This window comes from Aotus nancymaae, unplaced genomic scaffold (assembly GCF_030222135.1).
Source record: "Aotus nancymaae isolate 86718 unplaced genomic scaffold, 86718_ANA_hifiasm-v0.15.2.pri h1tg000106l, whole genome shotgun sequence".
Taxonomy (NCBI): Eukaryota; Metazoa; Chordata; class Mammalia; order Primates; family Aotidae; genus Aotus; species Aotus nancymaae.
In genome coordinates this window covers 1786005-1811847 of record NW_026988521.1, presented here as the reverse complement: position 1 = coordinate 1811847, position 25843 = coordinate 1786005, and the positions used below count along the sequence as shown (strand labels likewise).

Below are 25843 nucleotides of genomic sequence, written 5' to 3'. Positions count from 1 at the left end.
AGCCGCCGGGTGCCCGAGGGGGCTGGGGCGGGACTCCGGGGCCTCCGACCCTCGCTGTTGTTAACGTTTGTCAGGTGAGATGAAGCGGAATGAGGAGCCCGCGCGGAATGGAGGGGCCTCGGTGGGGAGCTCGGAGGACCCCTCTGCGCAGGGAAGCGGCGAGCGCGCTCCCGCCCGGGCACACGCGGCCACGGGGGAGGGGGAGGCTCCGTTCGCGCCTCTGCCCCGCGTTCCCGAGGCCTGAAGCTGCTGGAGGGGCGGAGGGGGGCGTCCGAACGCACCGAGCAGGGTCCGCGGCCTCCGGGGACCCCGTGCAAGGCGCCCTCCGGGCGGGGCCGTGGCTGCGGCGACGCTGGCGGGGGGGGGTTCGAGGCCGCGCGCTCCGGGGGCACCAGGCGGGGGCGGGGCCGCGGCTCGGGGGTCGGGCTGAAGAGGGAAGGACGCGGGGGGCGGCGAAACCTTTCACCGGAGAAGCGGGAGGGCGGGTTGGGGGTAAGGGTCACCGCGTCTCCAGCCCGCGGTCGGCGTCGCGTCGAGGGCGCGTTTCCAGTAGGGGGCGGGTGTGGACAGGAGGCCGCGGGGGAGACGCCGCAGCAGCCGCAGCGCGAGCCCCACGGTCCCCGGGTCCCCGCGCAGGTGCCGGACGCGATGCGCTCGGGCCGAGGCGCGGGGAGCGCGGGGAGCCGGGGACTTCCCGAGACACTTGCGGGCCTGGGTGAGGCCAGCGCCCCTCTCCCCCCGGCCCCCTGGCCCCGCCCCCCCACTCCCCGTCCGCCCCCCGACCCCCCTCCGGCTCCCCCTCCCCCGACCCCCATCCCCCCGTCCCCCGGCTCCCCGTCCGCCCCCTGCTCCCCTTCTGCGCCGGCGCCCGAAGGGCAGGAACGCGTGGGCTGTCCCGCTGCTTCTCGGAGCTGCGCGGGGAACGCTTTGTCCTCACGTCTGAATGACAGGGTGACGCCGTTTGTGGCGGCTCTGGAGCCTCCGGATGGTTTCCCAGACCTGCTTCCAGGGGAGGAGTGAGGAGGGCCCGGGGTGGTGCTGGGGGCCTGGGGTCGAGGAAGTGGGAGCAGGCGGCCGCTTGCGGGGACGGTGAGCAGCGCGAGGGTGCCAGCTGGGCAGGGAGGGAGGGGGGGAGGGCGGGAGATGGGGGAGGGGAGGGGGAAGAGGGCGGGGAGGAGTGGGAGGGTGGGGGGGAGGGCGGGGAGGAGGCGGGGGGAGGCGGGGGGGAGGGCGGGGAGGAGGCGGCGGGGAGGAGGCGGGGGGGGAGGGCGGGGAGGGCGGGGAGGAGGTGGGGGGAGGTGGGGGGAGGTGGGGGGAGGGCCCTGGGATGGGAGCTGGCACCCAGGAGCCCCAGGCCTCTGGCCCAGCCTCACTCCAGGCGTCCATTCGTCCACAGCCGGGAGAGACCCACAACATCGCCTGGGACCACCTGCCAGAAGGTGCCGGAGAACACCCAGGAAAACACTCACACCTGCGCTTTGTTACAAAGGCAGGAGTTTTGTTCCTGAAACCGCATCGTTTGCAGCCTCCCTCCTCACCCCGCTCCCCTCTCCACCAACATGAACGTCTCTGAATTTCTGAATGTCTGAATTTGCTGAAAATTCACACCGGTGCTCTGCAAGAGCTGCCGCTGACAGGAACGCAGGGTGTCAGTGGACGCTCTCCAGAGTGTGCAAAGTCACTCTCAAATGCAGCTGTTTCATCAGGCGCCACCTGTGTCCTGGGCATCTGATCTTTTTAGATTCCTTTGGGCGCACCTATAATATGCTCCTGGGGGCCGGAAGAGAGAATCTGGGGCTCCAGTTTAGCTTCATCATGCAGAATGGACCTTTCTTTTACAAACTCATCCAGTCATGCCCTCACTGTGTGGACTCGGCAAGTTACTTAACCCCAGCCTCAGTTTCCCCATTTGTAACACGGGGCTGAGCAGCTCTTGTGAAGAGTCCGGGGAATCGTGAAGTCCCCGGTGCATGAATACAACTTGGCAACAAAAAGACAAACAGCACAATTGAAAAATGGCAAAGGATGTGAGTGGACATTTCTCCAAGAAGATGTGCCAGTGAGCCATGAGCACAAACACATGCTCCACATCACTCGCCATCAGGGAAACGCACCCACGAGGGTGGCTCCACTCTCTATTAATCATTTTGTTTGAACTGGAAAACAGCAAATGTTGGTGGGGATGTGGAGAAATCGGAAGCTTCATTCGTAGCTGGAGGGAAGGTAAATGGCGTGGCCAGGGTGGAAAACAGTCGGGCAGTTGTTCCACAGGTTAAACGTGGACTTGTCACATGACCCAGCAATTCCACTACTGCATATGTGCCCAAGAGAACCGGAAGTGTGCCCACATAAGATCCTGTCCTCGAACGTTCATAGCAGCATTATTCATAGTACCCCCATGTGAAATTAACCTACATGTCCATCAGCTGATGAAACGTGGGCTCCAGCTGTGAAAGCTCTTGAACACCGAACTGGGAAGGAAGTGGTGATTTATTCAGCCAGGAGCTGCAGTGGCATAGATGCTTGACAGCCGAGCTCCCCAACAAAGAAAATCCTTGCCCTTTTAAAGGCTTAACACTCCAGAAATTACATGTAAAAGCATCTTGATCCATGAAGTAGGCGTGGGGTACGTGACTTAGGTGGGGATTTGATTGTATTTAAGTAAAAACAGTGCCTTCTGGAAAGATTCCTCCATACCATGCCTGTGATCTATAGGAGGGCGATTAAAGGTGGTGCCCAGGTCTGCCAGCCTTCACTTCTCCTGCTGAAATGCAGTGAACTCTGGGGGAAGGGCTCTTAGAAGCTTAAGACGATTAAGGGTCTCCTTCCTCAATCCGGCCATAAAAAGGAATGACATCAAATTGAAGCAGGATCTTGAGATGTTTGCACACCCACGTTCCGTGTTCATAGCAGCATCGTTCATGAGAGCTGAGAGCTGGAGGGACCCTGTGTGCTGAAACGGGCTGGCCGAGTCAGCTAGGAAGTGGACACACACCCTGGCGGCTCTCCAGGGACAGCTTCGAGGACGTCCCCTGAGCAGTGCCCGCGTGGTCAAGGACTTCGGTCCCTGGCAGCAGCTCATAGCCAGCTTGGCCTTGAGCGAGGAGAGGTCGCATCTGGTGCCTCAAAAGAACATCTTTGCCTAAAGCTCACCTGCGAGAGAGAGCAGGTAGACTGCAATATTCTGAAACTGCTTGAACCGAGTACATGAATTTGGTGCATCCCAAGTCCCTCTGCCGAGAGATGGCTGCTGGTCCGTGCCAGGCAGAATGGACCGCTGCTCCGAGTCACCTCTGCTGAGCAGCCAAGGCTGGGCTTCCCTTGGAATTGCTTCTGGAATGAGATATTCAGGGCCAGTCCTTGGTTGTGGTTTCTTGACTTCTGGTGGACAGGGCAGCCCCTTGGTGCCGCTCCTGCTGAGCTGCTGGCCCCGGTCTGGGTCTCTCGGCCGCTGTGACCACCCCGTGCCACTGCACGGTGCTAACAGTCCCCGTGTGTATTCAGCTGACTTCCCGACGTGGGGTCCCGCTCCTGCTGCAGAAGTCAGCCCCTGGCTCAGTGCTGACATTCATGCCCCATCCCTTGACTACCCCAGCGTCTGCGTGCGTGTGCGGTGTTTTGTGGATCGGCATGACTCAGCAGCTAGCTGAAGTGTGATTCACTTACGTACGACAAGCTGCGTTGTTTAAAGTGTATCAGTGGATACGTTTTGCCATTTGCAGATGACACCAAAAGCGTCGCCACGATGGAGATAATGAGCAGACCCCCGCTGGCCCCCAGTGCCTCTCGCCGCCCTCCCGCCCTCTCCCTCCACCCTCTCCCTCCACCCTCTCTCTGCAGCCCGCTGACCCGCCTTCTGTTTTCGTAGGTGGGACGGTTTGGAGCTGTGTCTCTGCCCAAATCTCATGTCACGTTGCAATCCCCAGTGCCGGAGGTGGGACGGTTTGGAGCTGTGTCTCTGCCCAAATCTCATGTCATGTTGCAATCCCCAGTGCCGGAGGTGGGCCCGGTGGGAGGTGATTGGATCGCGGGATGGATTCTCGCGGTTCAGCACCATCCCCACTGGGTGCTGTCGGGGCGTGATAGTGAGTTCTCGTGAGACCTGGCTGTTTAAAAGTGTGTAGCACCTCCCCTCTCCCTCTCCTGCTCCTGCCCCTGTCACGTGACTTGCCGGCTCCGCTTTGCTTTCTGCTGTGACTGTAAGTTTCCTGAGGCCTCCCCAGAAGCAGAAGCTACCGTGCTTTCTGTATAGCAATTAAGCCTCTTTCCCTTATAGAGCACCCAGTCTCAGGTATTCCTTTATAGCAGGGCAAGAACCAGCGAACACAATAGGTGACTTTGCATTTCCCCGCATTTTGAACACAGGGAATCTCTTACAGGGTTCACTCCGTCGAGTTGTGCCTGGCTTCCTTCATTCAGCAAAGTTATTTTCAGATTCTTCTGTGTTGTGAACTCCACTGCTTGGCTGTAGCACAGATTATGTTTCCACACTGATGGACGTTGGGGTTGTTCTCGGTTTGAGACTGTTATGAATAAAGCATTTTTTGTAGGGACAGGCAGTTTCATACTTCCCAGTGAGTGGCCCAGGAGAGGAATCAAGCAGCAGGTGTGTGTGAACCTTTTCAGAAACTCAGTAACAAGAATGCAAAGCCTTTTAAGAAATGACAAGGCTGCCTTCCGAATCAGCTGTGCCATTTTGCTTTCCCATCCTCAGTGATGGGAGCTCCAGCTCCCGCATGGCTGGTGTTTTTAACGTCGCCCCGGAATAGGTGTGCGGTGGCAGCTTGCCGTGCTTTGAGTTTGCAGTTCCCTGACGATGGACACGCTGAACGTGCTTTCAGGTTTGTCTTTGCCGCTGCTTTTTTTTTTTTTGAGGTGGAGTCTCACTCTGCTGCCCAGGCTGGAGTGCAGTGGCACGATCTCGGCTCACTGCAACCTCCACCTCCCAGGTTCAAGCGATTCTCCTGCCTCAGCCCATCGGGTAGCTGGGACTACAGGCACCCGCCACCGTGCCTGGCTAATTCTTTTGTTTTTTAAGCAGAGACGAGGTTTCACCATGTTGGCCGGGAGGGTGGTCTCACTCTCTTGACCTCATGATGCGCCCGCCTCCGCCTTCCAAAGCGCTGGGATTGCAGGCATGAGCCATTGCACCCGGCCTCTTTGCCACTTCTACGTCTTCCTTGAAGCGTGTGTTCCAATCTTCTGCCCATTTTTATTTGGGTGGTTGGTTTTCCTGCTGTTGAGTGTAATGAGTTCTTGATGTATTCTATATACACATCCTTCATTGGATGTACAACTTGCAAATATTTTCTTGGTCTATGGCTTGTCTTTTTATTCTGTTAACAGCGTCTTTAGAAGAACAAGTTAATGATTTATCACTTTTTCTCCTATAGATTGGACTTTTTTGTTGTATCTAGAAAATATGTAGTCCGAGTGTACAGAGATTTTCTACTGTTTTCTTCACTAATATTTATATTTTTGCATTTTATATCTAGATCTATGATTAATTTTCAGTTAATTTTTTTCACGTTGTGAAATATTGATCAAAATTATTGTTTTGCATGTGGGTATACAAATGTTCTAGCACCGTTTGTTGAAAAGACTATCCTTTCTCTGCTGAACTGCCTTGACGCTTTTGTTAAAATTTCATTAATCCAGAATTATTCACAACAGCCAAGAGGTGAAACCGACCCAAACGTCCATCGTCTGGTGAGTGGAAAAATAAGTGTGAACCATGCTTATAATGAGACATTATTCAGCCTTAACAAGGAAGAAAATTCTGACACACGTTACAGAGTGAATGAACTTAGAGGCTCATCTTCATGAAATGAGTCAGTCAGAAAAAGACAAATACTATATGATTCCACTAACGTGAGGTTTTCTAAGTAGCCAAATTCAAAGAAACAGCAAGTGGAATGGCGGTTACCAGGGACTAGGGGAGGGAAAACGGGGAGCTATTGTTTAATGACAGAGTTTCCGTTTTGCAAGATGAAAAAGGTTTCGAGATTGATTGCACAACGATGTGAACGTATGTAACACTGCTTAAATACACACTTAAAATGATTAAGGGCTGGTGCGCCGGCTCAAACCACTTCGGGAGGCCAAGCCCGGGCGTTTGAGACCAGCCTGGGCATCGTAGTGAGATTTCCTCTCTAGTGAAAGACGACACAAACAAGACAACTAGCCAAGCACAGTGGCTCGTGCCTGTGGGCCCAGCTCTTCAGGAGGCTGAGGCAGGAGGATCACGTGAGCCCAGGAGGTCGAGGCTGCAGTGAGCCGTGATCACGCCACCACACTTCAGCCTAGGCAACAGAGTAAGACTCTGTCTCAAAATGAATGATTAAGGTGGTGCGTTTTAAGCCATGCGTTTTTTAACCACAGTTAGCGCTGTTTAAGCAGTTAGTTCACCGCGTGTCTCCGTGCTCTGCACTGTCCTGCCTGTCACTGTTGATGCGGACGTCGGCGCCGTGGTGACTTGATGACTGCACTTTTACAGTAACCCTTGAGATAAGTTAGCCTAACTCTTTGTGTTCTTCTTTTCAAAGTTGTTTTGGATTTTCTAGATCTGTTGCATTTTCGTATGAATTTTAGCAACAGTTTTTCTGTTCCTTAACATAGCGAGCCACTGGGATTCTGGTTGGGGTTGTATTGAATCTCCAGGTCAATAAGGGAAGAATTAACTTCTTAAAGGTATTGAGTCTTAACATGAACAAAATATGTCTCTCCATTTATTTAGCTATTATTTAATCTCTCAGTCATATTTTATAATTTTCTTTCTTTGTTCTTTTTTTTCTTGAGATGGTGTATTGCTCTGTCACCCAGGCTGGAGTGCAGTGGTGCAATCTGGGTTCACTGCAACCTCTGCTGTAGGGCTGTTGGGCCCCACAGGGTCGTGGGGTGTCCCTAATGCTGTGCTGAGGTGCAGGATCCGAGAAGTAAAGAGACAAGACGCTGAAGAACTGGGGAAGAGCAGCTGGACTCGGGGGGCCAGGCGACCTGTGAGCGGAGACAGGAGAGGCCCTGAACGTGCAGAAAAATCTATATTTATTAGGTATAGGCGGGGGAAGGGTCGTGCGTGAGGTCATCATCTAGAGGCTTAGTGATAGGGCATAATCACATGAGTCTCAAGGGAAGGGGCCACCCCATTATGTCACCTGGGCAGAGAGGTGGGCCATGCGCAGCAGTAGAGGGTCATGTACAGAAAAGGGGTCCACCCCCATTAGGTCACCGAGGCAGGGAGGTGGGCTGTGTGCAACAGGTGTCATGTGCAACATTTCTTCTCTGGGGGCTGGAGACTTCAAAGGATTTCTAATAGAAGGATACTGTCAGCCAGTGCAGTGGGAGCTGACAGACTTGTGCTATTCTCTTAAGATATTTATGGGAGGATGATTTGAGCCATCACAGAAGCGAGAAAAGACTGCCAGGGTGTACAGCCGCCATGACTGGTCACACCAGAGGGTTCCTCTCCCTCGGTTACTTCCAGGATCTCAGGCCTGAGGCCGACTTTCCACAGGAACTGGATGCAAGGTGCTACAACTCCTTTATCAGGAGGAGAGACTCCTGCTCCAAGCCGGCCATACAGCGTGTGCCCTTTCAGGCAGGGACGCCACCGCCTGGGTCTTTGGTTCTCATCCTGGTCTGGCTGTTTTCCCATGTGCTGCTTCTGTTCTGTGACTGCTCTAGGCATTCCTCCTGCTACAAACTACTATATGGTTATATAGAAGGATTCTATAAGTCAGCACTAAATGTGTCGGTACAGCTCTGACTACGATACCTGTATGATTATATAGAAAGATTATGTGGAACTAGGTATGATTATATATATAAGCTAGATAGAGTGAGCAGTGAGTCATGCTTCAGGCGCTAACTGTTCCTGGGGTCTGCACAGCTCTCCTTCCTCGGTGCCCATGGGGCTTGTGACCCACACTCTGCCTCCGGGGCTCATGTGACTCTCATGCCTCAGCCTCCTGAGCAGCTGGGACGACAGGTGTGTGCCACCATGCCTGACTAATTTTTTTGTATTTTAGTAGAGATGGGTTTCACCATGTTGCCCTTTGTGGTCTTGAACTCCTGAGCTCAGGCAGTCCACCCACCTCTGCCTCCCAGAGTGCTGGGATTACAGGTGTGAGCCTTCATGCCCAGCCTGTAATTTTCAATATACAAGTTTTGCACATTTTTGTCAGATTTATTTCTAAGTATTTAAGGTTTTGATGTCATTGTGAATAGAATTGCTTTTTATTTAATTTATGATTGTTTATTACTGTAGAAATACAACAGATTTTTTTTTACTTCCCTTAAATTCTGCAAACTTGCTAAACTCACTAGTTCTAGTAACTACTGCATTCTATAGAATACTGCATTAGCTGCATCTCACAAAACATAATGTGTGTTTTTATCTTCACTCAGTTCAAAATACTTCCTGATTTTCCTCTGGGTTTCTTTGATGCATGGGATGTATAGTAGTATGTTACTTAGTTTCCAAGTGCAACGGAAATTTTGCAGATAACTTTTTACTGTTGACTTCTAATTCAATTCCATTTTGGCCAGAGAACGTACTCATTTTAGACTTTTTCTGGCCCAGAATGTGGCCTGTCTCGAGACACATTTGGTATATTCTGCTGGGCTTGGGTGGAGTTTTCTGTAAACGTCAGCTGGATCGGGTTGTTTGATAGCGTTCAAACATTTTCTACCTGCACTAAGCATCTCCTGCATTTTATGGAATGCTGAGAAAAGATTATCGAAATCTCCAGCTGTAGTTGTGAGGCTGCCTGCTTCTCCTCACAGTTCTATCAGGTTTTGCTCTTCTGAAGTATTTTGAAGCTCCATAACTAGGTGTGCAGATGTTCAGGATGTATATGTCCTCTTGATGTGTGTCCTGTTATCACTGTAAAATGGCCCACTTGTCCCTGGCAATATGAAGGCAAAACATTTTTGAGTACTCCACTCAGTGGCCTGCCAGTTGTGTGGCTTTTCACCCTAACTGGTGGGAGCAGGAGCTGTTCGTGGCCCGGTGTTCGCTAACAATGTTATTTCTGAAGTTCTTTCAAGCGGTTTGCTCCCCAGCCTTGGCTGGTTTCATCAGATGCGTGTACTCACTAGTACTGAGCTGCAGACTCACGGAGGAGCCTCTGGAGGCCTCTGTCCCTCTTTCCCCATGCAGCTCTCTTCTCCCTGGTGCTCTGCACTGAGAACTCTGGCCCTCCTGTCCTCCCTGGCTCCCAGCTAAGTCTCCTCAGCTCAGGGAGACCACGTGTCTTTGCCTATGTTACACATCCCTATGCTGCAGCCTGGGGACTCTCTAGATGGTGAAAGAGGCAGTCACGGGGCTCACTCATTTGCTTTCTCTCAGGGGCTGCTGGCCGTCACCCCATACGTCTGATGTCTCGGAGACGGCTGCTTCAGGTATTGTTCTGCACCTTACAAACGTACGGAAGTGGTTCTGTGAACACCGCCTTTCTCGTCTCTCTGTACCGCAGAGTGTCCCAGAGTGTACACTTACCACATTCTGCTGATTCATTCCTCTGAAGATGAAGAATTAGGCTACCGACTTCTGCTACACAAACAGCTATGCAAAAGCAGCCTTGAGTGCATTCCCTGGTGAGGCTATTTACAGGATCTACTCTCGAGAGACGGCACTCACAGGGCACACGGACTTCCACCAAGCACAGTCACATGCTTCTCAGAGATCCTCCACCAGTTCCTACCCAGGGGTGCAAGAGCCTCCTGCCTCCCCAGTTCTCACCTGAACTCGCTGTCCACCCCCAACTTGCTATTCTGAGGGATGTAAAGTGGTATGCCAGTGTCATTTTCTTTATCATATCGTGAGAAAGCATTTTAAACGGTCTGTTTTCAAGGCATGATAAATCTAAGCAGTGGCAGCCAGCCTGTGACAGAATGTGGGTGGGGGGGTCAGCCCTTTTTTTTTTGACCGTTGAGTTGTTTGAGTGTCTTATATGTTCTGGATATTAGTCCCTTGTAGGGTGAACACTTTGTAAATATTTTCTCCCATTCAACAGGTTGTCTCTTCATTCTGCTGATAATTCCCTTTGCTGCTGTGCAGAAGCTTTTTGGTTTAATATCGTCCCATTTGTTCTATGTTTTATGTCATCGCCTGTGCTTTTAAGGTCTTAGCCATAACATCTTTGCTAGACCAATGTCCTTAAGTGTTTTCTTCTAGTAGTTTTATATTTTCAGGTCTCACTTGACCTCTTTCATGCACCTGGAGTTGCCTTTTGTAGACGGCTGGAGATGGGAGTCTAGTTTCATTCTTTGCTTATGGATGCAATTTTCCAAGCCCCATTTATTGAAGAGGGTGTCCTTTTCCCGCTGTGTGTTCTGGCACCTTTGTCAGAAATCACTTGGCTGTAAGTATGTGGATTTCTGAATTCTCTATTCTGTTCCAGTGGTCTATGTGTCTGTTTTTATGTGAATACGATGCTGTTTTGGTTATGATACTTTTATAGTATATTTTGAAGTTGGATAATGTGATGCCTCCAGCTTTGTTCTTTCTGCTCGGGATTGCTTTGGCTATTTGGGCTCTTTTTTTGCTCCATAAAGATTTTAGGATTGTTTTTTCTATTGCTGTGGAGAATGATGTTGGTATTTCGATAGGCATTGCACTGAATCTGTAGATTGCTTTGGGCAGTATGGTCATTTTAACAACATTAATTTTTCCAACCTGTGAGCATGGGACCTCTTTCCATTTGTTTGCACCATCCTCAGTTTTCCATCAGTGTTTTGTAGTTTTCTTTGTGGAAATCTTTCAACCAATTGGCTAAATGTATTCCTATATATTTTATTTTTTTGTAGCTGTCGTAAACGGAATTATCTTCTTGATTTCGTTGTCAGCTATTTCATCGTTGGTGTATGGAAGCACTACTGATTTTTGTATGTTGATTTTATATCATGGAACATTACTGAATTTATTTACCAGATCTAATAATTTTTTAGTGGAGTCTTTAGGTTTTTCCAAATATAAGATTATATCATCTTCAGAGAGGGACAGTTTGACTTATTCTTTTCCTCTTTTTTTTTTGCCTTTTATTTCTTTCTCTTGCTGATTGCTGTAGCCAGGACTTCAAGTATTATGTTGAATAGAAGTGGTGAAAGTAGTTATCCTTGTCTTGTTCCAGGTCTGAGAGGGGAGGCTTTCAACTTTTCCCCATTCGGCATGATGTTCACTGTGGGTTTGCCATATGTGGTCCTTACTATGTTAAGATATGTTCCTTCTATGCAACTTTATTGAGAGTTTTCATCATAAAGGGATGTTGAATTTTATTAAATGCTTTTTTTTCTGTATCTATTGAGATGATCATATGATTTTTGTCCTGCATTCTGTTGATGTGATTTACATATTGATTTACGTATGTTGAACCATCCTTACATCCCTGGGATAACTCCCACTTGATCAGGATGTATTATCTTTTTCATGCGCTGTTGGATTCAGTTTGCTAGTATTTTATTGAGAATTTTTGTGTCTATGTTCACCAGGGATATTGGCCTATAGTCTTATTTTTTCTTTACATCTTTGTCTGGTTTCGGTATCAGGGTGATGCTGGCCTCGTAGAATGGGTTAGGGAGAATTCCCTCCTCTTAATTTTCTGGGAATAGTTTAAGGAGAATTGGTGTTATTTTTTTCTTTGACTGTTTGGTTGAATTTGGTAGTGAAGCCATCTGGTTCTGGACTTTTCTTAATTGGGAGACCTTTTTATTACAGTCACTCCCATTTCTTATTATTGGTCGATCAGGTTTTCTCTTCCTTCCTGATTCAATCTTGGTAGGTTATATGTACCCAGGAATTTGTCCATTTTCTCTAGGTTTTCCAGTTTGTTAGTGTGTATAGTTATTTGATGATTATAGTTTAAGTGTAAGTATAATTATGCAACAATTACATAAAATAAAGCAATAATACAGAGGTGGGAGGGAAGAATTAGGAGGATGTTGTGATTATAAGGTGCTTGCACTGCTCATGAAGCAGTATAGTTTTATTTGAAAGAGGACTTTTATGTTAGTTGTAAATGTATATTGTGAACTCTAGGGCAATAAAGATTATCTGCATTGGACGTGCTCCCAGGCATGTCCCAGCTCTCTACTGCTTTTATCTGTTTAAAAAAGTTTTAAGTTAGTAGCCAATCAGGTTTTAGTTTAGATTGTGGGGTCTGGCTCCAGCCAACAGAGATCAGACACAGCAGTAAGGATGACCCCAGATGCGTAAGGAATAAATTTGTGTGTTTTCCTTTATTGATTGTACTCTCCTGGCACGATGGCTAGCGAGTGTACCCCTCCTGCAGTCCAGAAAGTAAAAATTGCGTTGCTGAAAGATTCTTTGTCTCAGTGCTGATTTTTCTTTGTGGCATGGAGCATCGATTTCCAACAGTCAGGGCATGGATAGGAAGGATTTCTCTAGCGCTTCTCAGTAGCTTTGCATGCTTCCTCATACATCGCATGCAACATTCGTAGTTGAAATCTCTCCCCCTAGGCGTGATTTTTAGCATGAAAACGAGGAAGGGGTAACTATAGATGAAGCTTAAGTCTAACTGCTCATGTGGGGCCCGGGGAAGTTCCTAGGCCCCTAGAGCAGGAACTTGGGGTTCACAGCTTCTCGGGTCTTGGGCTATGGATTGGCTGGAAGTTCAGCTGTCCAACTTGAGGCAGGGACTTTGTTCTTTTTCCCTAAACCACATCAAAACAGGCAAGCAGCCAGCCTGCCCGTTTCAAAAGGAGAGACCGATAAGCGAGACCTGAAGACGCAGCCTCTGAGATGAGAGGAAAGCGAGAGAACATGTGTCCTGGGCGGTGAGGGAAGCATGGGTAGCAGGAATGACGATCGATTCGGGTCTGGTTCCCGGAGGACGAGACTGAGAATTGCCCAGTAACAACTTAGAGACCACTGATCCCCTTGGCAAGAGTTTTTAGTGGAGTTGGTTGTGTTACTGGAAAAGGGTACTGATCCAGACCCCAAAAGAGGGTTCTTGGACCTCGTGCAAGAAATAATTTGGGGCCAGTCCAGAGTAAAGTGAAAGCAAGTTTATTAAGGCAGCGAAGGAATCAAAGAATGGCTACTCCATAGACAGGCGCGGTGTTCGCAAAAGCACGAGAAGGCGTCCACCTGGGTACAACGCTTGGTTATATGTAAGACAACAGCCAAAACATCGCCGGGCTCGCGCTGCCTGACGCCTGTCCTGCCCAACCATCTGTATCATCATCTTTAAAGCGAAACTTCAACTAAGAATGCTTTTTGTTCTTAAGATACTAGCACATCAGGACCCAAGTCCCGGGTCTGCTGGGTAAACGTTATTAACCTGGTCCGGTGACCATAAACGCCAGAGGCCGAGGGCAAGGCGGGCTCGAACTCGGGCTCTTCTGGCAGCGCCTCCATCCCAGTCCCGTTCACTCGGCAGCAGCAGCCGCGCAGGAACCGCGCCCACCATTCGTGGCACTCTGCCCCCCGCCCCCCCACCCGCCTTATTTTTTGAGACGAGTCTTGCTCTGTCGCCCAGGCTGGAGTGCAATGGCGCGGTCTCGGCTCACTGCAACCTCCGCCTCCAGGGTCCAAGCGATTCTCCTGCCTCAGCCTCCCGAGTAGCTGGAATTACAGGCGCGCGCCACCATGCCCGGGTAATTTTCTATTTTTAGTAGAGACGGGGTTTCGCCATGTTGACCAGGATGGTCTCGAACTCCTGACCTCAGGTGATTCGCCTATCTGGGCAACAAGAGCAAAACTGAGTCTCAAAAAAAGACAGATATTTTACTATTATTTATATTATTATTATTACTTTGGGACAGAGTCTTGCTCTGTCGCCCAGGCTGGAGTGCAATGGCACGGTCTCAGCTCACTGCAACCTCCGCCTCCAGGGTCCAAGCGATTCTCCTGCGTCAGCCTCCCGAGTAGCTGGGATTACAGGCGTGCGCCACCATGCCCGGGTAATTTTGTATTTTTAGTAGAGACGGGGTTTCGCCACGTTGGCCAGGATGGTCTCGATCTTCTGACCTCCCGCGCGCCTCGGCCTCCCACAGTGCTGGGATTACTGGCGCGGGCCGCCGCGCCCGGCCTCTCTTTGGCACTTTTGACCGGAAAGGCCTTTCCTGGCGCAGGAAGCCGAGGCAAGGATCGCGCTGGAGGGGCTGTCGGGGCTGCAGCCGTTCTGTCCCGAGCGGATCGCACGTCGGCCGCTCACCCCGCCCGGCGGCCAGGCCCTGCAGCAGCAACTCGGCTGAGGCCCGAGGAGGAGCCAACGCACTGTCCAGATCGCAACGCCGCCATGCTTGGGCCCGCGCCGACGGCGGTCACGACGGGGCATGCGCAGACGCCCGTGCCCGAGCCATTTACCGGGATGCTGAGCTCGAAGAGAAGCGGGTGCGCAGGCGCCGGATGAGAGGCTGCGCTTGCACGACCCTGGAGCACGAGTGCGCGTGAGATGCCGGAAGGGGCGGTGCCTGGTGGCGCGGCGCCTGCGCAGTGGGGCGGTGCCGGGGGCGGGGCGCGGCGGCTGTCAGCTGACTGTGGCGGCGGCGGCGGCCTCGAGGTGACAACCATCCCCGTTGCAGGCTCCGCGGGGGCGCAGGAGGTCTCCCGGCGCGTCATTCTCAGGTCGGCGAGGCCCAGGGCCGGCTGCAGCACCATGGCGACCACCGTCAGCACTCAGCGCGGGCCGGTGAGGCCTCCGGGCTAGGGTCGGGCGGGGGCGGCGACCTGCGGCGGCGGGCGGGGCCTCGGGCCCAGGCTTCTGGTCAGCGACCGCGGGCAGGCCGGCTCCTTGGTTCTCCCGGGGCACGCGGGGCGCCTGGCCGGCCGGGGAGGGGCGGCGGCGTCCAGACCTCGGGGCGGGGCGGGCCGGACGGATGCGCCCGCGCTGCGGGACGCTCTAGCTCCCCGCCGCGCCCGGGCAGAGCGTTGGGGAGGCGGCCCCGGGTGAGGGGGCCTGCGCGCGGGGTGAGCCTCAGATGGAGGCGGGCGCCGCTCCCTAATGGTCCCCAGTTGGAGGAGGCCCCGTGCCCCGTGTTCCCAGATGGAGGCGGGCCCCGTGCCCCGTGTTCCCAGATGGAGGCGGGCCCCGTGCCCCGTGTTCCCAGATGGAGGCGGGCCCCGTGCCCCGTGTTCCCAGATGGAGGCGGCCCCGTGCTCTAATGGTCTCCCAAATGGAGGAGGGCCCTGCACCCTAATGGTTCCCAGATGGAAGCGGGCCCTGTGCCCCATGTTCCCAGATGGAGGCGGGCCCGTACCCCAATGGTCCCCCAGATGGGGGCGGCCCCTGCACCCTGATGGCCCCCGCGTTGGAGGTGGGCCTACACTCTGGTTGGTCCCATGGATGGTGGCAGTTTCCTCCTTCTCCCTTACGTTACATGAGGGCAGTGGTGACCACTTCATGGGCGCAGTTTTGTCCCCAGTTCCCCAGTTAGTGGCCGCTGTGTAAAGCCTCAGTTTCTTCATTTGCAAATGAGAGGATAGGTGCCAAGAATTTGAAAGAACCTTTCCTGCTCCGCATTCTCTCCTGAGGGTTGCCTGTCAGTTTCTATAGCATTCATATTGCAGGAGAGCTGCTGTGGATGGACTCAGAGACAATGGGCTCCTGGCGTGAGTGGACTCCTGGCGTGAGTGGGCTTCTGGTGTAAGTGCCTCCAGTGGCATCCTGGTGTAAGTGCCTCCTGGCGTGAGTGGGCTCCTGGCGTGAGTGGCCTCCTGGCGTGAGTGCCTCCTGGAGTGAGTGGGCTCCTGGCGTGAGTGGGCTCCTGGCGTGAGTGGCCTCCTGGCGTGAGTGCCTCCTGGAGTGAGTGGGCTCCTGGCGTGAGTGGCCTCCTCGCGTGAGTGCCTCCTGGAGTGAGTGGGCTCCTGGCGTGAGTGCCTCCTGGAGTGAGTGGGCTCCTGGTGTGAGTGGGCTCCTGGCGTGAGTGGGCTCCTGGCGTGAGTGCCTCCTGGAGTGAGTGGGCTCCTGGCGTGAGTGGCCTCCTGGCGTGAGTGCCTCCTGGCGTGAGTGGGCTCCTGGCGTGAGTGGGCTCCTGGCGTGAGTGGCCTCCTGGCGTGAGTGCCTCCTGGAGTGAGTGGGCTCCTGGCGTGAGTGGGCTCCTGGTGTGAGTGGCCTCCTGGTGTGAGTGGGCTCCTGGTGTGAGTACCTCCTGGAGTGAGTGGGCTCCTGGTGTGAGTGGCCTCCTGGCGTGAGTGGGCTCCTGGCGTGAGTGGGCTCCTGGCGTGAGTGGGCTCCTGGCGTGAGTGCCTCCTGGAGTGAGTGGGCTCCTGGAGTGAGTGGGCTCCTGGCGTGAGTGGGCTCCTGGAGTGAGTGGGCTCCTGGCGTGAGTGGCCTCCTGGCGTGAGTGCCTCCTGGCGTGAGTGGGCTCCTGGCGTGAGTGGGCTCCTGGTGTGAGTGCCTCCTGGCGTGAGTGGGCTCCTGGCGTGAGTGGGCTCCTGGCGTGAGTGGCCTCCTCGCGTGAGTGCCTCCTGGAGTGAGTGGGCTCCTGGTGTGAGTGCCTCCTGGAGTGAGTGGCCTCCTGGAGTGAGTGGCCTCCTGGTGTGAGTGGCCTCCTGGTGTGAGTGCCTCCTGGAGTGAGTGGGCTCCTGGCGTGAGTGGGCTCCTGGCGTGAGTGCCTCCTGGCGTGAGTGCCTCCTGGAGTGAGTGGGCTCCTGGTGTGAGTGGCCTCCTGGTGTGAGTGCCTCCTGGCGTGAGTGCCTCCTGGCGTGAGTGGGCTCCTGGCGTGAGTGGGCTCCAGGAGTGAGTGGGCTCCTGGTGTGAGTGGGCTCCTGGTGTGAGTGGGCTCCTGGTGTGAGTGCCTCCTGGAGTGAGTGGGCTCCAGGAGTGAGTGGGCTCCTGGCGTGAGTGGCCTCCTCGTGTGAGTGCCTCCTGGAGTGAGTGGGCTCCTGGAGTGAGTGGGCTCCTGGTGTGAGTGGCCTCCTGGCGTGAGTGCCTCCTGGAGTGAGTGGGCTCCTGGCGTGAGTGGGCTCCTGGTGTGAGTGGCCTCCTGGTGTGTGTGCCTCCTGGTGTGAGTGGCCTCCTGGAGTGAGTGGGCTCCTGGCGTGAGTGGGCTCCTGGTGTGAGTGGGCTCCTGGTGTGAGTGGCCTCCTGGTGTGAGTGCCTCCTGGAGTGAGTGGGCTCCTGACGTGAGTGGCCTCCTGGTGTGAGTGGCCTCCTGGTGTGAGTGCCTCCTGGTGTGAGTGGCCTCCTGGTGTGAGTGCCTCCTGGAGTGAGTGGGCTCCTGGCGTGAGTGGCCTCCTGGTGTGAGTGGCCTCCTGGTGTGAGTGCCTCCTGGAGTGAGTGGGCTCCTGGCGTGAGTGGCCTCCTGGCATGAGTGCCTCCTGGAGTGAGTGGGCTCCTGGCGTGAGTGGCCTCCTGGTGTGAGTGCCTCCTGGAGTGAATGGGCTCCTGGTGTGAGTGGGCTCCTGGTATGAGTGGCCTCCTGGTGTGAGTGCCTCCTGGCACACTGTTAGGTCCTTCGTGCATTGCTGTAAAGAAATACCGGAGACTGGGTAATTTCTAAGATAGGAGTTTTAATCAGCTCCGAGTTTTGCAGACTACAGGTAGCATGGCGCAGGCACCTGCTCGTGAGGAGGCCTCTGGAAGCTTTCAGCCATGGCGGAAGATCAAGTGGGAGCCTGCACGTCATATGGCGGAAGCAGCAAGAAAGTTGGGGGTGGGAGCTGCCACACACTTTTTAATGACCAGATCTCGTGAGAGCTCACAATCCCCAGGACAGCACCGAGCCACAAGGGATCTGCTCCCATGACCCACACCCCGCCACCAGGCCCCGCCTCCAACATGGGGGATCACAATTCAGCATGAGATTTGGAAGGACACAGATTTAAACCATGTCACTCACTGAGGCTGGGCTGGGGTGGGCTGTTGGGAGCAGTTCAGTTTTTATCAACAGCGGCTCTAAACGTGCCGTGGGTGGAAAAAAGTCCTTTTCCACTATGCTGCAAGGTCCCTGCACCCGTGCAGCCAGTACTGGACGTGGTGGAGGGTTCCCCGGGCTCCCACAAGTCCTGCTGTTTCTCCTAATGAGAGAATTCTTCAGGCAGTACATATTTTCTGAGTTTAGAATGAAGCCCCAGGTTTTGGGCACAGAGGGTTTTTCTGAGGACTTTGAAGGAAACCTCCTGACACATGCAAGACTCAGGTGCGGAGCCTGTGGGTCAGCAGAGGTCCTGGACGGCCTCTGATGTCAGCATCTCCACCCCTTCATCTTCACTGCACGACAGTGAGTCCCTGCAGGCTGCTGTGGCAGTGAGGTGCTCCTTTCTGCCTCACCAGAGGCTCGTAGCAACAAGGGGCCCAGCACCCCCTTTGTGTCCTCCTGGAGAGTGGGGGCCACAGTGGCTGGGCAGGACGGCCCCTTCCTTACTGTGTGGTCTGGGAAGCATCCTCAGCCTCCTGGGAACTTGTCCCTCATCTGGAACTGAACTGGGTTGTGGGACTGAGTTTGAATTCATCAGAGGCTGAGCACCACAGAGCAGCTGGGAGGCAGGCCCTTCCTGTCGTGAGGGACCCCGGCGTGCAGCGCTGTGGTACCCGCGATGAGGAAGTGGGAGCGGCACTGTTCATACATGCAGGGCCTGTGCCGACACGTGCTGAGGTGTCGTCAGACTCTTCTCTTGCCTGGTGCCTCCTGGGCTGTGTTTCTATCCTATGTGGACAAGCAGGTCTTTCAGGGGCACCCCCGTTGACTGTAAACACTCAGTAACATCAGGTGTGGCTCAAGCTACCAGGGTCTCCAGGAAGGTGTTGTCAGCGCTGGGGGTCCGAGTGCTGCTTGGAGTGCGTGTGACTTAATCAACCAGCATTACTGACTGTGGTGTTTAGGACAGCCACAAAGGGCAGGCACGATACAGGGGACAGCCAGGTGGTTCCTGCCATCAGGATCTCACAGGGCAGTGCATAAGGACAGTGGAGCCACGTGATCGCGGCTGGCAGGTCTGTGATCTTAACTCTAGAGTCCGGTGCTGGGAGAGTTTGTAAACGGTGGCCTCACCGGGGCTGGATATTGGGGTGAGGACGCGACACCTCATCTGATCTTGGAGGAGGAATGTGAGTCGAGGGTGGGCCGAGAGGGGAGCGCACAGAAAGAAGTGTGGAGTCTGGAGGTGGAGAGGAGGGAGCCCAGGGGCCGAGGATGGAAGGAGGTGGAGAGGAGGGAGCCTTAGGGGCCGAGGACGGAGGGAGGTGGGGAGGAGGGAGCTCAGGGGCCGAGGGTGGAGGGAGATGGGGAAGAGGGAGCTCAGGGGCCGAGGATGGAGGGAGGTGGGGAGGAGGGAGCTCAGGGGCCGAGGATGGAGGGAGGTGGGGAGGAGGGCGCTCAGGGGCCAAGGATGGAGGGAGGTGGGGAGGAGGGAGCCTCAGGGGCCGAGGATGGAGGGAGGTGGGGAGGAGGGAGCCTCAGGGGCCGAAGATGGAGGGAGGTGGGGAGGAGGGAGCTCAGGGGCCGAGGATGGAGGGAGGTGGGGAGGAGGGAGCCTCAGGGGCCGAGGATGGAGGGAGGTTGGAGCTGGTGGCCGCAGGAGGGTCTTGGGCACAGGAAGGCTGGACTTGGCCCTGAGTTCATCAGGTCACTGCAGCACTCTCTGTGAAGTGTTGCCCGCACATGCCCACTGCAGGGCCTGCCTTGGGACTGGCCTGCCTCACTGACCACGACCCATCCAGCCCCTCTGGATGAGCTCATGCTGGGCCTTCGACCAGTTACTAGTGTCCAGAGGAACTCCTGCTTTTGCAGGACGTATTGACACGATATTTATCGTGTCCTCTTCTTTCTCTTAACTCATGGTGCCGGGGAGGCAGGAGGTAAGGCAGGGTGCTCAGCTTTCCAGCAGAGAGGTGCTCCCCAGGGCCCGAGGCAGGCTCCGGCTCAGGAGACCCTGACTGCGGTCTAGCCGCTGCCTCCCCCTAGTAAAGAGCGGTGACAGCAAGGTCCCATGGGCCGTGAAGGAGCAGAGGGGCCGCTCATGGGGACCTGAGAGGGTTCTTTTGTCCTTGGGTAGAGGGAACTTCAGCGGCCCGGCAGGTAGTTGTGGGGATGACCTGCGTAAAGCTAGCCAGCCCGACATCGTTCTGAAAGAGTCCTACGGTGTTTGTATCTCCAGGGTTGTGCTTCCCCGATAGCCACTAAGGGATGCTTCAGCCTGTGCAGCGTTTGCCTTACTTTTCAGAAATGCCAGCATTTTGTAAAGATAACCCTTTTTCAATACAGTCTGCACATTGTCAGAAAGCGTCAGTGAGTGCCTGCAAGGAGTACCGTGTGGCCCCGCCTTCCCAGTGAGGACCCGGGCACTGAGAACTCAGGGATGGCGGCCCCGCCTTCCCCAGTGAGGACCCGGGTACTGAGAACTCCGGGATGGCGGCCCCGCCTTCCGCAGCGAGGACCCGCGCAGTGAGAACTCGGGGATGGCGGCCCCGCCTTCCGCAGTGAGGACCCAGGCACTGAGAACTCCGGGCGGCCCCGCCTTCCCCACTGAGGACCCGGGCAGTGAGAACTCCGGGCCGGTGGCCCCACCTTCCACAGGGAGAACTCAGGGTGTTGGGGGGAGACTCTGCCTTCAGCCACTGTGGCGCCGGCAGCTAGAGAGGCCTCCTTGGTAGAGCGGAGGTGGGTGTGCTATGCTGGGTCCAGGCTGCTCCGACTCCTTGTCCTGCTTTTGGGGGTGCTGGCTGACCATGGGGTCCAGCTGGAGGCGACCAGGCCCCTCCTCTCCTCCCTGAGAGGCCTGTGCCTGCCCAGGTTGCCTCACTCTTCACTTCGTTGACAATTCCTGCTGAATCGATGACTTCATTAGGGATGGCAGAGGGTGGCTTCTGAACTTTATCATTTATTCAGTGCTTATTAACTGGGATTGTTTGTAAAGGTAAAGCTTTCCCTGTCAACCAGTGTCGGCCAGTTGTCCTGAAATAGAATTTGTGAAGGAAAGGCAAGCTAAATGCTTGGGGAGTCCTTTTCCCTTCCTTGCCCGTACCTCAGGGAGAGTTGCTCTTCTTTGTAGGCGTGTGTGGGCTTTCTCTCCCCCGAGCTTGTGAGGAGCCCGTGGCTTTTCCTGCATCCCGTGTGGCTGAGCCAGTGGCACTCACCCCCTCCGCCGGCCCAGGTGGGCCTCGGGTGGGCTCTTCCTGGCGGATGTCCCTTTGTGCCGACTACACCTGAGCCTGCGAGGGACACACTCAACGCCTGCTCACGAGTCCTTTCTCTCTGGGCCCCGTGAACGTCTGTGCTGGATTTTTGAGGCCAGGTTGTGAGTGTGTACAAGTGTAGATTGCTGTGTTTTCCTGGAAATGAGATCTTTCCGCTGTGTGAGGACCCACAGGCCTCTTGGAAAATAAAGGCCTTTGCCTTGAATTATTTTGTCTGATGCTGGCATGGCCACTCCAACTATCTTTTAGAGAGTATTCACCTGGTATTTTTTCCTTCTTTGATTTCACATTTTTTCCGAAAATGTATGTTTAAGATAGGTGCATCATCCACAGCACGTAGCTGGATTTTAAAGTCATATTTAAGGAGTGTGAGTCTTGTGATGGGAGTGTGCTAAATAGTTTCATATTTCTAGTTACAGGTGCCCGGGTGGATACACAGATTTACATTCTTTTTAATGTTTTCTTTTGTGCTTTTATCTGTCCTACATTTTCTTGTTTCGTTGTCTCTCATTGCCTCCTTTTAGATTTGTTAAACGAAGTTTTTAAAAATTCAGTTGTTTATCTCAAGTACATACACGCTGTACTTGGGAAGTACCAGGGCGGTCCTGGAAATGATAACATGCAGACTTATCAGCTTCTACCGTGAGGGAGTCGGAGCGAAGTCTGGCTCCAGAGGCTGCCCGACTGAAAAACAAATAAATAAATCAGTGAATCATTGTCTGTGCCGCCTCCTGATCCACATGGAGCCCTCAGCCGCCCGTCCCGGCGCAGGTGCTACTGTGCCTTGTGTGGGCGCTCCTGTCCTTGGGGCTCCCGCAGGAATGTGTCATTTCTATTCAGTCAGCGCTGGTCTAGATCTCCTTCTGTGTTTATCTCTTTCTTTTCTTTTTCCTATTTGGGATCGCTTTCCTTTAGCTTCAGGTTCATCTTTTAGAAGTTTCTTTAGTGGCAAACTTGATGTTTGCTTGTAAATGCCTTTTCTTGGGTCTTGATGGCTATTTTTTCTGTGTTTGGAACTCCAGTGCCTCGAAGGTGGGAGCCGCCCGCTCCTGGCTCCTGGGTGGCTGCTGAGCAGGCGGGGAGTGGCCGTCCCTTCCTCCAGCTTTCCTTCGTTTCTGCCTCTCCATTCTGAACGTGCTGCTTCTGGCCTGCCTCCCAGTTCACTTGAGGTCTTTTTTTTTTTCTTTTTAGACAGTCTTACCCTGTCGCCAGGCTGGAGTACAGTGGTGCGATCTCGGCTCATTGGAACCTTTGCCTCCCAGGTTCAAGCGATTTTCCTGCCTCAGCTTCTGGAGTAGCTGGGATTACAGGCATGTGGCACCACCCCAGCTAATTTGTGTGTTTTTATTAGAGTCAGTGTTTCACCATGTTGGCCAGGCTGGTCTTGAACTCCTAGTTTCAAATGATCCACCCGCCTCAGCCTCCCAAAGTGCTGGAATTACAGGTGTGAGCCACTGCCCCCGGCCCCAACCTCTGTTCATCTGGGGCTCTAACACTGTCCCTTGACCTGCCAGACAGGCCCCTGGTTAGGCCTGCCGTGCAAGTATTTCCTGTCCCTGAGTCACCGTCTCCAGATCCTGCGGGCCCTGCCCCGGCACCAGGCTGCTAAGGCCTGCCCTGCCGCCCGGCTTTGCCCTGTGTCTCTGCACAGCACCTGCTGCCTTTCACACGCAGCGTGACTCACAGTGCTCTGCACTGTCCTCTTTCGTTGCAGCACCGCAGGAGCCATGTCCCCCAGCGCTGCACCGTGGAAGCCTCAGGCACACGGTAGCTCAGAAGCCGCCGCAGCGCCTGCCCCGTCCCGTGCCGTCCCTCTCTGGATCTCCGTCCGTCCACCCTCGGCCTGGTGCTTGGCTGGCCTTTGTTTTGTCTGAACAAGACCAAAAGGACGGGTTTTCCGCCTCGGCCTCGGTTGAGCGTCCCAGCACTTAGGATTCGGGGCTGTGTGCCGAGGAGTTCCTGGCGGAGACCCCGTTTCAAGTCGCTTGTTTTGTGTTGGCTTTTATGAGCACGCGTGTTCTCCTTCCGTCCTCTTCCTTTCACCGCGCTTCAGCCCGCACGGGTTCGCGTCGGCGCGGTCGTCTCCTAGCGTGTCTGCTTTGAGGCCAGCCTTGCGGGAGCCTCCCAACACTTTGGCCCTGCAGTGCTTGTCGTGTTTTGTATAATTGAAGGAAGAGGGGAGGGGTGGTAGGAGCAGGGAAGGAAAGCCCTGTCTGAGGAAGGCCCTGGGGAGGCGAGGCGAGGTGAGGCAGAGCCATTGAGGGCTCAGTGAGGGCTCCTGGGAGGAGGCGGCTGCCCAGCGGCCTTGGAAGGAGGAGGCGGAAGCCTAGGACACTGCCCGTCCACGCTGGCGTGGGAGCTGCCCTGCTAAGAGCAGATGTGTGAAATGCTGTTTGTTTGCTCAAAGGTTATTATTCATTGAACATACCGGTGCTGGGAGGCTGGCATGGAGCGTGAGGTCCGAGCTGGCTGGCGTGGGTTTGGGGAGTGCCAGGGACTGCAGGGTCGGGGGCTGGCCCAGCTTTTGAATGCTGCTGCTGTGAAGGGTGGTAGGTGGAGGAGCCGGGAGCTGGGTGGTGCGGGGAATTGGAGTTTTCCTTCCAGCCTTATTTTGGAAGATGCTGTGGCCCCAGAGTCCTTCGCCTCCACGGGGCTGCCCTTGGGCCGTGAGTGTGCAGGGCTGGGGCTTGTGTGGGCTGGCACTTCCAACTCAGAAAACCTGTGCACTGAGGCGTCAGTCAGCCGACCAGAGGGACTGCCAGAAGGACTGCCAGGGCCACCCAGGGACTGTCCTGACTGCCCACGGCCCTGTGTCTCAGCCCTGCTGCACTCTCTGACCCTCTCACACACCCCACCCCAGGTCTGGATGTGAACCACACAGGTTTCTCCTGGGCCAGACTGAGCTCTGACCTGGGTGTGAACCTGGTAGCAGCCGTCCCCTGTAGGACAGTGGCCTGAAGCGGGCCCCTTGCACAGCTTTCAAGGCAGGGCCAGCCCGTCAGACACAGTAGGAAGGCTGGCGATGACCTGGGCTTCAGGTTCTCAGCTCCATCTGGGCCGACTGGGCCGTTCTATGCGGGTCCTGGGGCCCTGGCCGAATCTGGGGTTCCCTTTTTAGCAGACACCCATACCTCACCTAAGAGGCTTGTGAGACTGTGCCTTCCACCCATATCCCCAGGACTTCTGACTACGTGGGATTTATCTCTGTTCTGTTAGGTTCCTCTGTCCCTTTAGACACCAGCTCAGCCCAGCGCTTCCTGCTGTGGGTCCCAACTCTGAAGGTCACCTTGAATCATGGCTGAGTTATGAGCTGGTGAAACCCCAGGCCTGGGGTACAGGAAATATCTGTGTTAGGGCTGCCTTGGGCCGGCTTTGGGGCTTTTTCTCCATGTGGGGTTGAGATTGATCCTGAGAGGGCAAAAAGTTTCCTTCTTGGGGGAGGAAACTCTTTAGATTTGACAGCTGTACGTGCCCTCCCCAGCTCAGCTCTGCTGGATTTTTTTGTTCCTTAGTATTTCATTGTCCCTGGGTTTTCTGGGTGTGTCTCCTGAGCACGCGGGTATGGAGTTCACGGAAGTTCAAGACACATGTGTGAGCTCGGGCCTGCTGCGCGGTGGGTGGGGAGGGCGGGCAGGCGCCCGTGATGCCTTTGTGTGGTTTCCTCAGCGCTGCTGTGTGACCCTGCCTGGAGAACTGCCTGGAGAATCGTTGACATTTTTTGATTGAATTCCGCAAAACGTATTTAGCCATCGCCAATTATATCAGTTTGCTGACAGAATACCAAGCAGCCACTGAGAAGGTGTTTTCTCACATCAAGCAAAAGCTTCAGTTCACTAAGGATATTTGCTGCGTTTATATAACTTGTTTATTTGTACGTATGATTTGAAACAATTTATGTAAGTAAATAAATTACACTCAGAGCTGCTCAGCACAGTCATGACGTGTTAGAAGCTTTTTAGTTTTTAATTGAACTTGATTTAGTAACGCTAACCTCACGTTAGAACTGAGACTCAGGAGAGCTGTGCTTGTAGTGTTGATGTGCACAGTGCAGGTGCACACGCGTGGTGCACACACAGACACAGTTCCTCCTCAGCCCGTGCAAAGTGCAGGTGCACACAGACACACACACAGACACAGGCACACACAGTACCTCCTCAGCCCGTGCACAGTGCAGGTGCACACAGACACACACACAGACACAGACACACGCAGTACCTCCTCAGCCCGTGCACAGTGCAGGTGCACACATGGTGCACACACAGACACAGTACCTCCTCAGCCTGTGCACAGTGCAGGTGCACACAGACACACACACAGACACAGACACACACAGTACCGCCTCAGCCCGTGCAAAGTGCAGGTGCACACACAGACACACACATAGACACAGACAGTACCTCCTCAGCCCATGCACAGTGCAGGTGCACACATGGCGCACACACAGACACAGATCCCTCCTCAGCCCGTGCACAGTGCGGGCGCACACACAGACACAGATACCTCCTCAGCCTGTGCACAGTGCAGGTGCACACGCGATGCACACACAGACACAGATACCTCCTCAGCCCGTGCACAGTGCAGGTGCACACATGGTGCACACACAGACACAAATACCTCCTCAGCCCGTGCACAGTGCAGATGCACACATGGCGCACACACAGACACAGATACCTCCTCAGCCCGTGCACAGTGCAGGTGCACACAGGGCGCATACACACACTACCTCCGCAGCCGCACGGCCT

The 25843-nt window shown here is 54.5% G+C and overlaps 1 protein-coding gene and 1 long non-coding RNA gene across 3 annotated transcripts in view; both read left to right on the top strand.

The window, feature by feature from the left end:
* Window positions 1-3085: 3085 nt before the first annotated feature.
* On the top strand, window positions 3086-12088 carry LOC135272128 (uncharacterized). The gene is made up of 2 exons (XR_010340230.1): window positions 3086-7051; window positions 9350-12088. It is a non-coding gene; the product is annotated as an uncharacterized LOC135272128 (long non-coding RNA).
* A 2503-nt stretch (window positions 12089-14591) lies between these two features.
* TOLLIP (toll interacting protein) overlaps window positions 14592-25843 on the top strand; it is a 35514-nt gene continuing 24262 nt past the window's right edge. The window contains exon 1 of one of the 2 annotated variants that reach the window (XM_021676966.2): window positions 14592-14654. In XM_021676966.2, coding sequence (XP_021532641.1) covers window positions 14622-14654 — 33 coding nt within the window. In that variant the 5' untranslated portion in view covers window positions 14592-14621. Of the gene's footprint in view, window positions 14655-19727; window positions 19764-25843 lie in introns of those variants that run through there. The other variant, XM_012456124.3, reaches the window with a different exon arrangement.